Source organism: Mus pahari, chromosome 21 (assembly GCF_900095145.1).
Source record: "Mus pahari chromosome 21, PAHARI_EIJ_v1.1, whole genome shotgun sequence".
In the NCBI taxonomy this organism is placed as follows: Eukaryota; Metazoa; Chordata; class Mammalia; order Rodentia; family Muridae; genus Mus; species Mus pahari.
The window spans coordinates 19,660,159-19,671,726 of record NC_034610.1 but is presented as its reverse complement, the minus strand read 5'-3'; the positions used below and the strand labels follow the sequence as shown (position 1 = coordinate 19,671,726).

The 11,568-nt window shown below is 51.2% G+C and overlaps 4 protein-coding genes and 3 non-coding genes across 9 annotated transcripts in view; 3 read left to right on the top strand and 4 right to left on the bottom strand.

Annotated features, from left to right (window-relative positions):
• Rpl3l (ribosomal protein L3 like) overlaps positions 1-2,265 on the bottom strand; it is a 10,362-nt gene extending 8,097 nt beyond the window's left edge. For both annotated transcript variants that reach the window (XM_021221513.2, XM_029533081.1), the window contains exons 1-2: positions 2,212-2,265; positions 1,588-1,780 (exon numbers count right to left, since the gene is read on the bottom strand). In XM_021221513.2, coding sequence (XP_021077172.1) covers positions 1,588-1,780; positions 2,212-2,214 — 196 coding nt within the window. In that variant the 5' untranslated portion in view covers positions 2,215-2,265. The remainder of the gene's footprint in view (positions 1-1,587; positions 1,781-2,211) is intronic.
• Positions 2,266-4,278: 2,013 nt separating this feature from the next.
• Ndufb10 (NADH:ubiquinone oxidoreductase subunit B10) lies at positions 4,279-6,437 on the top strand. Its single transcript, XM_021221673.2, has 4 exons — positions 4,279-4,528; positions 5,745-5,883; positions 6,001-6,140; positions 6,276-6,437. Exons 1-4 carry the CDS (start codon positions 4,381-4,383, stop codon positions 6,377-6,379), a joined length of 531 nt encoding a protein of 176 aa, XP_021077332.1. The 5' UTR covers positions 4,279-4,380; the 3' UTR covers positions 6,380-6,437.
• Positions 6,438-6,544: 107 nt separating this feature from the next.
• Positions 6,545-8,450, bottom strand: Rps2 (ribosomal protein S2). Its single transcript, XM_021220918.2, has 7 exons — positions 8,375-8,450; positions 8,060-8,239; positions 7,888-7,977; positions 7,635-7,742; positions 7,063-7,396; positions 6,756-6,847; positions 6,545-6,666 (listed from the first exon to the last, which is right to left on the bottom strand). Exons 2-7 carry the CDS (start codon positions 8,234-8,236, stop codon positions 6,586-6,588), a joined length of 882 nt encoding a protein of 293 aa, XP_021076577.1. The 5' UTR covers positions 8,237-8,239; positions 8,375-8,450; the 3' UTR covers positions 6,545-6,585.
• LOC115062863 lies at positions 6,906-7,038 on the bottom strand. Its single transcript, XR_003842775.1, has one exon. It is a non-coding gene; the product is annotated as a small nucleolar RNA SNORA64/SNORA10 family (small nucleolar RNA).
• On the bottom strand, positions 7,460-7,593 carry LOC115062862. Its single transcript, XR_003842774.1, has one exon. It is a non-coding gene; the product is annotated as a small nucleolar RNA SNORA64/SNORA10 family (small nucleolar RNA).
• A 72-nt stretch (positions 8,451-8,522) lies between the features above and the next one.
• Positions 8,523-11,568, top strand: part of Rnf151 (ring finger protein 151) — a 4,371-nt gene continuing 1,325 nt past the window's right edge. The window contains exons 1-4 of one of the 2 annotated variants that reach the window (XM_029533046.1): positions 8,523-8,644; positions 8,893-8,940; positions 10,910-11,055; positions 11,352-11,448. In XM_029533046.1, coding sequence (XP_029388906.1) covers positions 8,905-8,940; positions 10,910-11,055; positions 11,352-11,448 — 279 coding nt within the window. In that variant the 5' untranslated portion in view covers positions 8,523-8,644; positions 8,893-8,904. Of the gene's footprint in view, positions 8,645-8,892; positions 8,941-10,470; positions 10,559-10,909; positions 11,056-11,351; positions 11,449-11,568 lie in introns of those variants that run through there. The other variant, XM_021221801.2, reaches the window with a different exon arrangement.
• On the top strand, positions 8,701-8,828 carry LOC115062835. Its single transcript, XR_003842753.1, has one exon. It is a non-coding gene; the product is annotated as a small nucleolar RNA ACA64 (small nucleolar RNA).

Genomic DNA, 11,568 nt, shown 5'->3' with positions numbered 1-11,568 from the left:
AAAAAAAAAAAAAAAGAATGTGTTTGGGGTTGGAGAGATGGTTCAGTGGTTAAGAACACTGACTGCTGTTCCAAAGGTCCTGAGTTCAATTCCCAGCAACCAACCACAAAGTGGCTCACAATCAACCATCTGTAACGAGATCTGATGCCCTCTTCAGACAGTGACAATGTACTAATATACATAAAATAAGTAAAAAATTTTTAAATCTATTTTCAATAAAAGAGGGAAGGATGTTTACAGGGAGATCAGACAACAGAACATTCTAAGGTGAGATACTGAACGGGAGATAGTAGGAACAGTTAACAAACAACCAGAATAACTTACGGAAGTCTCCGAAACTGAACAGATTCCCTCGGATCCTCTATTCTTAAGAGTATGTAAACATTAAAGACTACTGTGTATCACGCTGAGACAAGACAAACTGACAACTCTCAGACAAGCCCAGCCAACTAGAAGAAGCAGAGACCAGCCCAAAAGTCTAGAAGACAGAGAGCAGTGAGCTGCCTAGAAGAGGCTCAAACTGACTGAGCAACCTGGGAAGGCCACTCTCTGACCTACTGAGCCTCACGGGGTGTACAGTGTGCTCTGTGTCCCCCAGCTCTGGTGAGCTGTAACCCACACTGGTTATGGGCCTTGGTAAAGCAGCTGTCTTTGAGTTATTTCAGTTCTTGTAAGTAAGTAACCTCTCACCCACATTCTTGTAATAACCCCAGGAAAACTTAATCCTAGCACTCAGGACACAGGCAGAAAGATGACTTCAAGCCTGTGCTATAGTGAGACCCTGCATCAAAAACAAAGACTGGGTGTGAAAGCCCACATCATTAACCGCAGGACTCTGGAGGGCAAGGCGTCCAGATCTCTGTGTTGGAGGCAGCCTGGCTCCAGGCCAGCTAAAGCCTTATTTGGGGCTGGAGAGATGGCCTAGTCTGTAAACCCATTTTTAAATTTTCTGTTCTATTATTTTTAGCAATACTGGGGATCGAACCTAGGCCTTTCAGCATACGAGAAATCACTTTGTTTCTGAACCACATCCCCAAATCTTTTTGCTCCTTTATTTTTTGTTTGTTTATTTTGAGACAGGTTTTTCTCTGTAGCCCTGGCCGTCCTGGAATTCAATTTGTAGAACAGCCTGGCTTCAAACTCAGAGATCCACCTGCCTCTGCCTCCCAAATGCTGGAAAGATTAAAGGCATGCGCTACAGAGGCTCACTAAGTTATTCAGGTTGGCCTGGAATCTGTGATCCTCCTGCCTCAGCATCCCAAGTAAGTAGTACAGTTCTGAGCCCTCCAAGGGCATCCACCTTCGGATTCTGGTTGTTCCACTTACTGAAGCCATTTTCTAGCTTCCCTATACCTCCGTGTTACAATGCAAGTACTGTCAGAAACACACATACACACCGGCATTGCTTATGGCCATGCTACACAAAGATCAGCATGGACCCTGCCTGTCCTGAGAGCAACACCTCTGGACAGAACAGCAGCTTTTCTGGGACTACAGCTCTACTTGAACCACCAGAGAACTTTCTGACTCCTAGAACCTAGAAGAGTCTATTCCCAGCTCGGCCGTGTGCCCCCCTCAGTGACTCACTGAGTCCGGGTCGGTGCACTTCACGAAGGGTATGGGTCATGCCGGCCTTGTAGCCCAGGAAGGCTGTGAGGTGCACCGGCTGGCTGGGGTCATCCCGAGGCCAGCTCTTCACCTTGCCCCGGTGCCGCCGGCTCCTCTTGTGGGGCAGGAAACCCAGGTGTCCATGCCGAGGGGCAGAGAACTTCCGGTGGGACTAGGGATGGAGAAAAGGAGTTCATGAGTGAAGTCTCCCTAGGGGTGGCTTCAGGTTGGTTCAGGAGACTCCACCCCCCCACTTCCCACCCCACCTACAATGCAGGCGGGAGGCCTGAGGGAGGGGTCCAGGCAGTCCTCAGTGCTACCTCACCCATATACAAAAGAACAGTCTGAAGATAATGGAGGTTTACGGACCAGATCTCCACCACCATGGGCTTCCTGGCCCTATGTCCCTAGCCTGGCAAGACCTGCAAGGGTCCAAGACAGTAAAATAGAACGGCAGCTGTGACTCATCCATCTCTTGCCCCCCAGAGCCCAGCCCTGGCCCTTTGCTGCCTCTTCAGACCCATTCCTCACAGTTCCAGGGTTGTCCCTGCCCCCTCCCCCGGAATGCCAGTTCTGTTCAGGGTGTAGCCCCAGCCCACTAACCATGACCGATCCCTGCAGGTTAGGAAGGGGCCTCCCCACCAGGCGCCAGAGGTCAAATGACAGAGCTAGAACACTCAGCTGCCAGATCCCAGATTTAGCACCTGGCAGGCTCCTTGGCCAGCTCCTGTTCCAGCATAGCTTTTGGTGCCAGCAAACCTGGGAGGGGCATTAGATGGGCAGCTTACAGGGGTGAGAACACCTGGGACCAGGGAGAGTGCCGTCCCCCATGGTCCTGGGGAACCAGGTGATGATTCTCCGAAGACAAGGACCACTGTGGCCAGATGAGGGATCCTGCTCTTAGGCCATAGTGAGAAGGAAAACTGATAAAGAGGTCTCTTGTCCTGAGAGTTGTAAGCTAGAATTCTCCATTCCTGGAATAAAGATGCCATGACTGATTCTGAAGAGAAAGCCCAGCAGTTGAGAGAACTATCTGCTTTTCGTAAGGACCAAGTTCAAATCCCAGCACCCACATGATGGCTCACAACGTAACTCCAGTCTCTGGGGATCGGAAGTCTTCTGAGGGCATCAGATGCCATGGAACTGGAGCTGCACACAGTTATGAACCACTATATGAACAGTGGGCATCAAACCCAGGTCCTCGGGAAGACCACTTAACTGCTAAACCATCTTTTCAACCCTTTCTTTTTCTTTTGAAAAAAGGTCTCAGCCAGGCAGTGGTGGCGCATGCCTTTAATCCCAGCACTCAAGAGGCAGAGGCAGGCAGATTTCTGAGTTTGAGGCCAGCTTGGTCTACAGAGTGAGTTCCAGGACAGCCAGGGCTTCACAGAGAAACCCTGTCTCGAAAAGAAAAAAGAAAGAAAAAAAAAAAAAAAGAGGGGAAAAGGTCTCATATTATAGCCCATCTGGCCTTGAACTCTGGCAATCCTGTCCTTGGCCACCAAAATGCTAAGCTTATAGGCCTGAAACTACATATCTGGCTCCCCAAGCTGATCTTGAACTCCTGGATTCCAACAATTGTCCCAACTCAGCCCCTTGTGTAGCTCCAAATACAGATTTGTGCCACTGTGCCCATGTGCTTTTAGTTTTGTTTTTTTTTTTTGGGGGGGGGTTTGGTTTTTTTTGGTTTGGTTTGGTTTTTGAGACAGGGTTTCTCTGTATAGCCCTGGCTGTCCTGGAACTCACTTTGTAGACCAGGCTGGCCTTGAACTCAGAAATCAGCCTGCCTCGGCCTCCTGAGTGCTGGGATTAAAGGCGTGCGCCACCACCACCATCGCCCGGCTTTTCAGTTGTTTTTACTTTTTTTTTGGTTCCCATTAGGTTTAAGATGTTCCTCGGGGATAGTGGTTTTACAATACATGCTAAGATTCTATGCTACCAAAATGATAAGATTTGTGGGTCTGACTTAGGTGTCACAAACTGATGTTTATATTAGACTAGATTGTGGTAAATCTCTACAGCTAATAGCTCTATTTCTTAGCCCCTAACTCTGGCAGGAGGTGACCAGCACGTAGATGACACATAAGGGAGGATTTCCACTGCCCAGGTTGCAAAACCAGGATTTAAACACATAAACTCAAGAGTTTTGGCGGGGTTGGTGAGATGGCCTGAGTTCAAATCCCAGCAATCACATGGTGGCTCACAACCATCCATAACGAGATCTGACTCCCTCTTCTGGGTGTCTGAAGACAACTACTATGTACTTCTATATAATAAATAAATAAATCTTAAAAAAAAAAAAAAAAAAAAAAAAGAGTTTTGGCAGCGCAGTCCTGGACAGTGAACAATTCGGGACACAAGCTCTCAGGACCAGAACCACCAGAAGCAGGGTAAAGGGTGGTGGACCCTTTTCCCCAAGCCTTGCCTCTTCAGAGAAGTCCCGAGGTTCACTGGGACCCACCAGAGTCTCGAGCAGTTGTTGACTTGTGTGTGTACTCTTCCAAGCCATGTTCACCATATTCCCCGCTGTCTTAGCTGGTAGGTCAGGCCACTTGATGATCTTTGTCCAACTAAACCAGGATGCCTAGAGCGCTGGGGACCACAAGAGGGTGCCCGAGAGGCGAACCACTATCCCATGGTGCCTCGCGGCTGCCCACTACGCAGGCGCAGCTGTCACCTTTCTGCGCAGGCGTAGAGGTCCCGCGTCCTTAGCAGGCCCAGCGGATCCAGACGTGGAGCGAGTGGAAGGTCGGCGGGGAGTTTGCTTAAGCCATGCCAGATTCTTGGGACAAGGATGTGTACCCGGAACCCCCGAGCCGCACGCCTGCTCCCTCGTCGCAGACCTCGCTCCCTAACCCCATCACCTACTTGACGAAGGCCTACGACCTCGTCGTGGACTGGCCTGTGACCCTCGTGAGAGGTACAGGGTCTAGAATTCCGCCCGCTTAGTGGAGATCCCGCTACCCCGCGGATCCCACATCCAGTTTCCTTCCCCTGAAGCCATCACCCGCTGCATGCCGCTGTCCCGCACCCCGAATCGTCTCAGTCTCCCCCCAGTGCATCTAAGACACCCTCTACCTTTTATCTGAGACGCCCCGGTGCAATCACTCCAGATCACTTCCTAGGACCTCCCGTCTACCCTGCTACACCGCAGGATAGCCCACTTCTTTCCGGGACTACCCTGTCTATAATCCTTTCTGTTTTCAGCAGAGCCCCAACTAACCTTTCGCCGACCCCAGTCGTTCTTTTAAGCGGTGGAGGTTGGAATCCGGGCGGTTGTGGCGCACGCCTTTAATCCCAGCACTGGGGAGGCAGAGGCAGGTGAATCTCTGGGTTTGAGACCAGCCTGATACAAAAGTACCAAAAACAGACGGTAATGGTCGGGAATCTAACCCACCTGCAAGGAGCTTTTCTTGTACACAAGTAGCCAGTCAATAAGCCCTTGTTGAAATGAACCGTTTGTATCCGTCTGCATGATCAGGGTGATCATTTTGTTCTCTTTGGGCCACAGTTTAACCTGTGCAAAGCTGTTTTAAATGGCTAATGTCTATCCCTGGTCTCAGAGAACGATCCACGCAACCTGTTTGCCAGAATGGTGGGCAGCCGCTGGATCAGGCTGGCCTTAGGCAAAGCAGCTCATTTAGGCATTAGGGGTGCACAGCATGCTTAGATTTTTCTCTTCCTTAGTGTTGAGGGTCCGGTTGCGGTGGCTTCTTTGTGAGACAGCATCTCCAATGTTATACAGGACAACAAACATAGCAAATCTTTATCAGCTGCTCGGTAGCTCGGGTTAGACACTTGTCATTGCCCCTGGCTTACAGGTGGTCCTTGGGTTAGAAAGATGGTTTTCAAGCCAGTCCCAAGTGCATTACTGCAGTTAAGGTCAACTACATTTCTTGGTAGCATCTTAGAAATGTCTGGAACTCTGCTCTGTAATTTGCCATTGGGCCCTGCCTGAGTTCCTAATAGAGCCTCCTTGCCTACTCAACCCCACCCCACCCCTTTGGGGTAGTTGGGCCAATTATGTTCTCCTGTGAGGCCCTTCATAGGGTCTGTAAAAGCTTGGGACTTTAGACCCTTAGCCCCAAGCTACTTCAGCTGACAGGCCATCGAGTTCAAGGTGTTCTCTTCCGCAGAGTTCATTGAACGACAGCATGCCAAGAACCGAACCTACTACTACCATCGACAGTACCGTCGAGTGCCCGACATCACAGAATGCAGAGAGGGTGATGTTCTGTGCATCTACGAGGCTGAGATGCAGTGGAGAAGGGACTTGTACGTAAGCAGCAGGGAACACTGGGCACTATTGTAACCCCATCCCTCCTGAAATGGAGATTCCCCGGGCTCTACCCTCAAATTCTTGAGACAGACACTGCTATCCTATTCTTTCAGCAAAGTTGACCAGGAAATCATGAACATCATCCAGGAGAGACTTAAGGCTTGTCAGCAGAGGGAAGGAGCGAACTCACAGCAGAATTGTGCCAAGGAATTGGAGCAGTTCGCCAAAGTGACTAAAGCCTACCAGGACCGCTGTGAGTGCCCAGCTTTATGCCAGCCCCTTACTTTCCAGCTTTCCCCACCTAGTCAACTGGGGATCGGTTTTGGGTTCTCTCAGCCCCTAAGACCAAGCTCATCTGACCCTCCGTGCCCCCCCATCTCTTCTCCAGACTTAGACCTGGGAGCCTATTATTCTGCCAGAAAGTGTCTGGCGAAGCAAAAGCAGAGGATGCTGGAAGAAAGGAAGTCTGCGAAGCAGATGGCTGCTGCCTAGGTGACAAGAATGCTTGTTCATTCTACTGCTAAAATAAAGTGACAGGCTTGGACACAAACTGTTTCTGGTGTCTCAATTGCACACAGCCAGAGGCTACTGAGAGCTCTGGGCCAGCCAGAGTTATGTAGTACCATGTATGAAGGAAACGGACAAAAGAGAAAAAAAATTAGCAGACTTAATCCGTTTATTTTTCTTGTATAAAACCCTTATGTGGTAGCCACAGCTGGAGCCTGGGTCCTCTGAACAGAGACTCTGGTGTGGGTTTTCACAAGATGATCAGTGAATTCCTGAAAAGATAAACAAGACATTAGCATACAGCATGCCCCAAACTCAGGTAAGAAAAATAAAGGCAAACACACCAACTGAATCAGCATACCTGATAAGGAGACTTGGTGAAGACAGTCTCTTTCCAGAGGTCGGGGGTCAGGTAGCTGTAAGTCTTGGAGATGGCATCAAAGGTGGCCTTGGCTGTAAAACAGTAAGAGGGTTGGTTGGTGGCTTCACTAAAGAGTCCTGCCCACCAAGGTGCTGTTGCGCTCCTAGGAGCAGAGAAGCCACTTTGGGGCAAGTCTGCCGTGCATTAGGAGGGCCTTCCTTTCTCTCCCTTAAAGACGCCAACCACACACTGGGCCTGTGTGATCCAGCGGAGCTGGGAGAGGCCACAGCAATTATAAGATACCTACCAAAGTTGCCCAGGGTGGCAGTGCAGCCTCTGGCTGAAGTGTAGCAATCATCTATACCGGCCATCATCAGGAGCTTCTTGGGCACAGGAGCAGAGACAATGCCAGTGCCCCTGGGGGCAGGGATGAGCCGCACCAGCACAGAGCCACATCGGCCTGTCACCTTGCATGGAACAGTGTGGGGCTTGCCAATCTTGTTCCCCCAGTAGCCTCTCCGCACAGGGACGATGGAAAGCTTGGCCAAGATGATGGCCCCTCGGATGGCAGTAGCAACCTCCTTGGAGCACTTAACACCAAGACCAACGTGACCATTGTAGTCCCCAATGGCGACAAATGCCTGTGAGAAGACTTAGGTGAAATGGCTGGAGACGGGTCATGGCACCAGCACATCCCAAATAGGGCCTGTGGTGCTCCTCTAGGTGAGAGAGGCCACTGTGAGGCCGATCCCAAGTCCTAGAGAAACTCGTTTTCTCTCTCTCTCCGTACGAAAGTCACACGTGTGAGACCTAGTGTAACCATGCAGAGTGAGAGAGTTTTGTTCAACCTCACTGCCAAAAAAACAAAACTTAACCAACCTTGAACCTGGTCCGCTGGCCAGCCCGAGTCTGTTTCTGCACCGGCATGATCTTCAGAACCTCATCCTTTAGGGATGCACCCAGGAAGAAGTCAATGATCTCTGACTCCTAAAGAGTTTGTGGGGAGCAGGTTAAACTCGCTTTCTACCAACGGACAAAAGGAGGCTATTCCAATTCTCCTGAACCCCGACATAAAACGTGGCATCACACTAAGAACGTTCCCGCCCAGATGTTCATGAAGTGGTCTTTGTACCTTAATGGGCAGGGAGAAGAGGTAGATCTCCTCCAAGGACTTGATCTTCATGTCCTTAACCAGGCGGCCCAGCTTGGTGACAGGGATCCACTGGAGGAAGACGACACCAGTCAAAGGGCTGCCTCTCGGTGCAGGGGGCGAGCTGGGCGCCCCACCAGCGGCCCAAACCTACCTCCTTGTCTTCAGCTTTACCTCCTCGAGCCCCGCGGCCTCGACCACGGCCACGGCCTCGACCACGACCGCGGCCCCTAAGCCCGCTGCCGAATCCTCCACGGAAGCCGCCGCGGCCTCCTAATCCTGGGCCCCCGGGTCCTCCGGGCCCTCCCGCTGCACCGGCGTCATCCGCCATTTGCTAGTGACAAAGAGAAAAAGAAGGACCTCAGCAGAACCTCAGGCTGTGCGGTCCTGCCAAGGCTGTGTCCGTCCGGATGTCCACGGATTCCCGCGGCCCAGGCCGCAAGGCCACGTCCCAGCGAGAGACACTCACGTGTTTTCCTGAAGAAGAAGAAGAGGGAGGCGCCGCGGAAGGGACAATTTATAGTGCTCCAAGAAGCGCGAGATCTCGACTGCCTACGCACAGCACCCGCAGGCTGTGATTGGCTGCGTCTTGTCCCGCCCTGCCAGGTTCTGCCCGCGCCTGCGGACTTTCTCTCGCGGAAGCCGGGATCTACAGCAGCCGGAAGGACGATAAATACTCGCGCCGGCGCCCTGTGGTCCCCTAGTGCCCGGGACCGCGTGGTGCCGCTGGCCTGTCCCGGTAAGTCGCTCCTCACCGGCTTCTCCAAGCCTACGCAGTTGAGCCACTGAATGGGCGTTCGTTGAAAATCACCCTCGGCTCTGGCCCGTGGCCGGGGGTGAGATTCGGCGCCCAGAGCCACCGAGGCCTCAGCTCACCGCCCGCTGCCCCGGTGTGGGAGGGTGAAACCCAGGCCCCTACATTCCAGATGCTCGCCGCCCCGCCGGCCGCCTCGTGCCCACGTCCTAACGGCGTCATTTACTTCGCAGGTTCCCCTGGATATGGACGTTGCCGCCGCCTCCCGCAAGAATGGCAGGGTTCGTGAGTCCTCTTTCTCAAATAAAGTGATTTAACCTAGCTTACCGAGTGTTGATGTTTTATTGGGTTCCTAGGTGGAAAGTGAACTCGTAACCGACGTGTTAGTCCCGGCAGTCAGCGACTGGGTAGCCAAGGCAGGCGGGCGGATTCGTGTGCGTTTTAGTGTGCCTTTTTTTGCTTGCATGTATGGGCATCACGTGGTGTAACTGATGCCCAAAGCCGTAAGAACTGGTTTGAACCAACTTGTTTTTTCCCCCCCTTTTTGGGGAGACTTGATCGTGCTGTTTACTCAAGGAAGGCTTGGAATTTAACAGTCCTACTTCAACCTTCCAAATGCTGGGAGTGGGTTTACACTGGCTGGAGCCTAGGTGTCGTTGCCTGTACTGGAGTACAGGAGTACAAGTAAGTTCCAAGGACTGGAGAGATGGCTCAGCGTTTAAGAGCACTGACTGCTCTCCCAGAGGTCTTCAGTTCAATTCCCAGAAACAACATGGTGGCTCACAACCATCGTAATGGGATCTGATGTCCTCTTCTGGTGTCTGAAGCTTCAGTGTACTTACATATAAAGAGTTCCAAGCCAGTCATGATGACAGCTCTGAGGACCTGTCGTTGTAAAGGGCTAGAAATAGCTCAGCTGTTCCAAGGTCATACCTATACATGGACATGGAGACATTTTTTAAAAGATGACCACCTACGCTAAAATAAATTTGCAGGGTACCAGTGATGACCACTGAAGTTCACCTTAGTGAACCAATAAGTTTTTCAGTTTACTGAGCATGTGTGGCCCCACAACAAAGTCCCACCCTGTTGGATTATGATCTGGAGTGGCCTTTGTATATGCTGTTGTAGCTCCCAAAGTGGCCTTCACTGAAAGGTTGTGAGACAGCATTTCTTTGTGTAGCTCTGGCTGTCCTGGAACTCACTTTAGATCAGACTGGCCTCAAATTCAAAGAGATGCCACTGCCTCCTCTGTTGAGATTAAAGGAATGTAACAAAATTAAAAAAAAAGAGAGAGAGATTAAAGGAATGTACCACCACCATGGCCTGGCTAAAAGGAAGACTTTCAGGAAATGTCAGCAGCTTCACTACTGTTACCTTAGACCTTCCTTATGTCCTTACTTGCTATGGTTATCTGGCCAATGTGACCTCTGGACCAAAAAGGAGACCATGTTATACCCAAAGGGGAAAAGACTATAATATATACACACAGCTCCATTGTCTACCCAAAAGCTTTCAATTTACAGTTGAAAAACCTCTGGGCTTTTCCACAGGAAGGACCTCCTGCTATGGAACTTCGTTCTTGATGAAGGGATGTTAGTGGAGAAGGTCAACATCTAAACTGCCCACCCAGTCAGCGGAGGAGCCGCTGAGATCTTGCGGGCTTCAGGGAACCAGCTTGGTTCTCTTGCTTAGGCAGCATCTGTCAAACACAACCAAGGCAACACAATGAGGCCACCCACCTTCAGAGGGAGAAGCAAAGGGTAGGTGGGCTCTGGATCATAGCTGTGATTGGCCCACACTGGACAATGCCACTGTGATGTCAGTCCACACGTGCTGTCAAATGGAGGCTCCTGAACTCTTGGTCTCAGTGGAACTGCCGTCCAGATACAGATCATGGTGGGCCCCTGTCTCTTCGCTAGCTCTGAGTTTGTACTCAATTCCAGACAGATGCCCAGCTGTCTAGAAATAGATTCTATCTCCCTCTGAGAATGGATGACAGTCCTTTTCCTTTGAAAAGGCTCTTAGCTAGTATGTACTAGAAACATTCCAGCTTCTTCAGGCAAGAGTTGGCAGTCTTAGGAGTCAGCCCCCACAGATCCACCCTTGAAGTGGGTGTCTAAGCTCTCTCCTTAAGTTTCTTTGTATAGCTGTCCTCCCTATCAAAAGATTGCTGGGTTATCTTGCTGGTATTAGTACTTGTGGCAGGGGCTTGGAGCCTTGGCCCTAACACTGACCTGGTCTTTGCAGAGTGGTGGGTACGATCTCAACCTCTTTGCCAGCCCTCCTGACTGCAACTTCCTGTGTTCCATCTGCCATGGGGTTCTCAAGAGGCCAATGAGGTTGCCGTGTAGTCACATCTTCTGTAAAAAGTGCATCTTCCAGTGGCTAGCCAGGTGTGTCGGGAGTGCAGGTGGGTGAGGCTGGGGGCTCGTTCCTGTGGCCAAGAATGGGAAAGTCTACCAAAAGCTGGGTTCTAATGGCTCTAAGACTCAACTACAAAGTTTAGGACATGCATGTGTGTGCCCTGGCTCCATGTGTCTGAAGCCCCTGGCCTCAGCCTGGGAGCGAGAAGCTCACTGTAATGCCCACTTTGTCTCCAGACAGAAAGGAGGGTCTAGCTGGGTTACCCCAGGAAGGCTTGCTCTGGCACACATATGACCTCCACCATTATACTCACGCCTCCTTCTAGACAAAACACCTGTCCATGCTGTAGAAAAGAGGTGACAAGGAGAAAGATGGTCCAAGTGAATAAACTCCGAAAAACCATTGGCCGCCTGCAAGTCAAGGTAGTGCTGAGCATCCACTCCTGCTCTCCTGTGGGGAGCATCCACTCCTGTCCTCCTGTGGGGAGCATCCACTCCTGCCCTCCTGTGGGGAGCATCCACTCCTGTCCTCCTGTGGGGAGC

Excerpts from the sequence above, each read along its gene's own strand:
- Ndufb10 (XM_021221673.2), top strand. The coding sequence starts at position 4,381 with ATGCCAGATTCTTGGGACAAGGATGTGTACCCGGAACCCCCGAGCCGC. Across the intron at positions 4,529-5,744 it reads GCCTGTGACCCTCGTGAGAG|AGTTCATTGAACGACAGCAT; the intron begins GTACAGGGTCTA and ends TCTCTTCCGCAG. Across the intron at positions 5,884-6,000 it reads ATGCAGTGGAGAAGGGACTT|CAAAGTTGACCAGGAAATCA; the intron begins GTACGTAAGCAG and ends CTATTCTTTCAG.
- Rps2 (XM_021220918.2), bottom strand. The coding sequence starts at position 8,236 with ATGGCGGATGACGCCGGTGCAGCGGGAGGGCCCGGAGGACCCGGGGGC. Across the intron at positions 7,978-8,059 it reads GTAAAGCTGAAGACAAGGAG|TGGATCCCTGTCACCAAGCT; the intron begins GTAGGTTTGGGC and ends GTCTTCCTCCAG. Across the intron at positions 7,743-7,887 it reads TCTTCTCCCTGCCCATTAAG|GAGTCAGAGATCATTGACTT; the intron begins GTACAAAGACCA and ends CAAACTCTTTAG.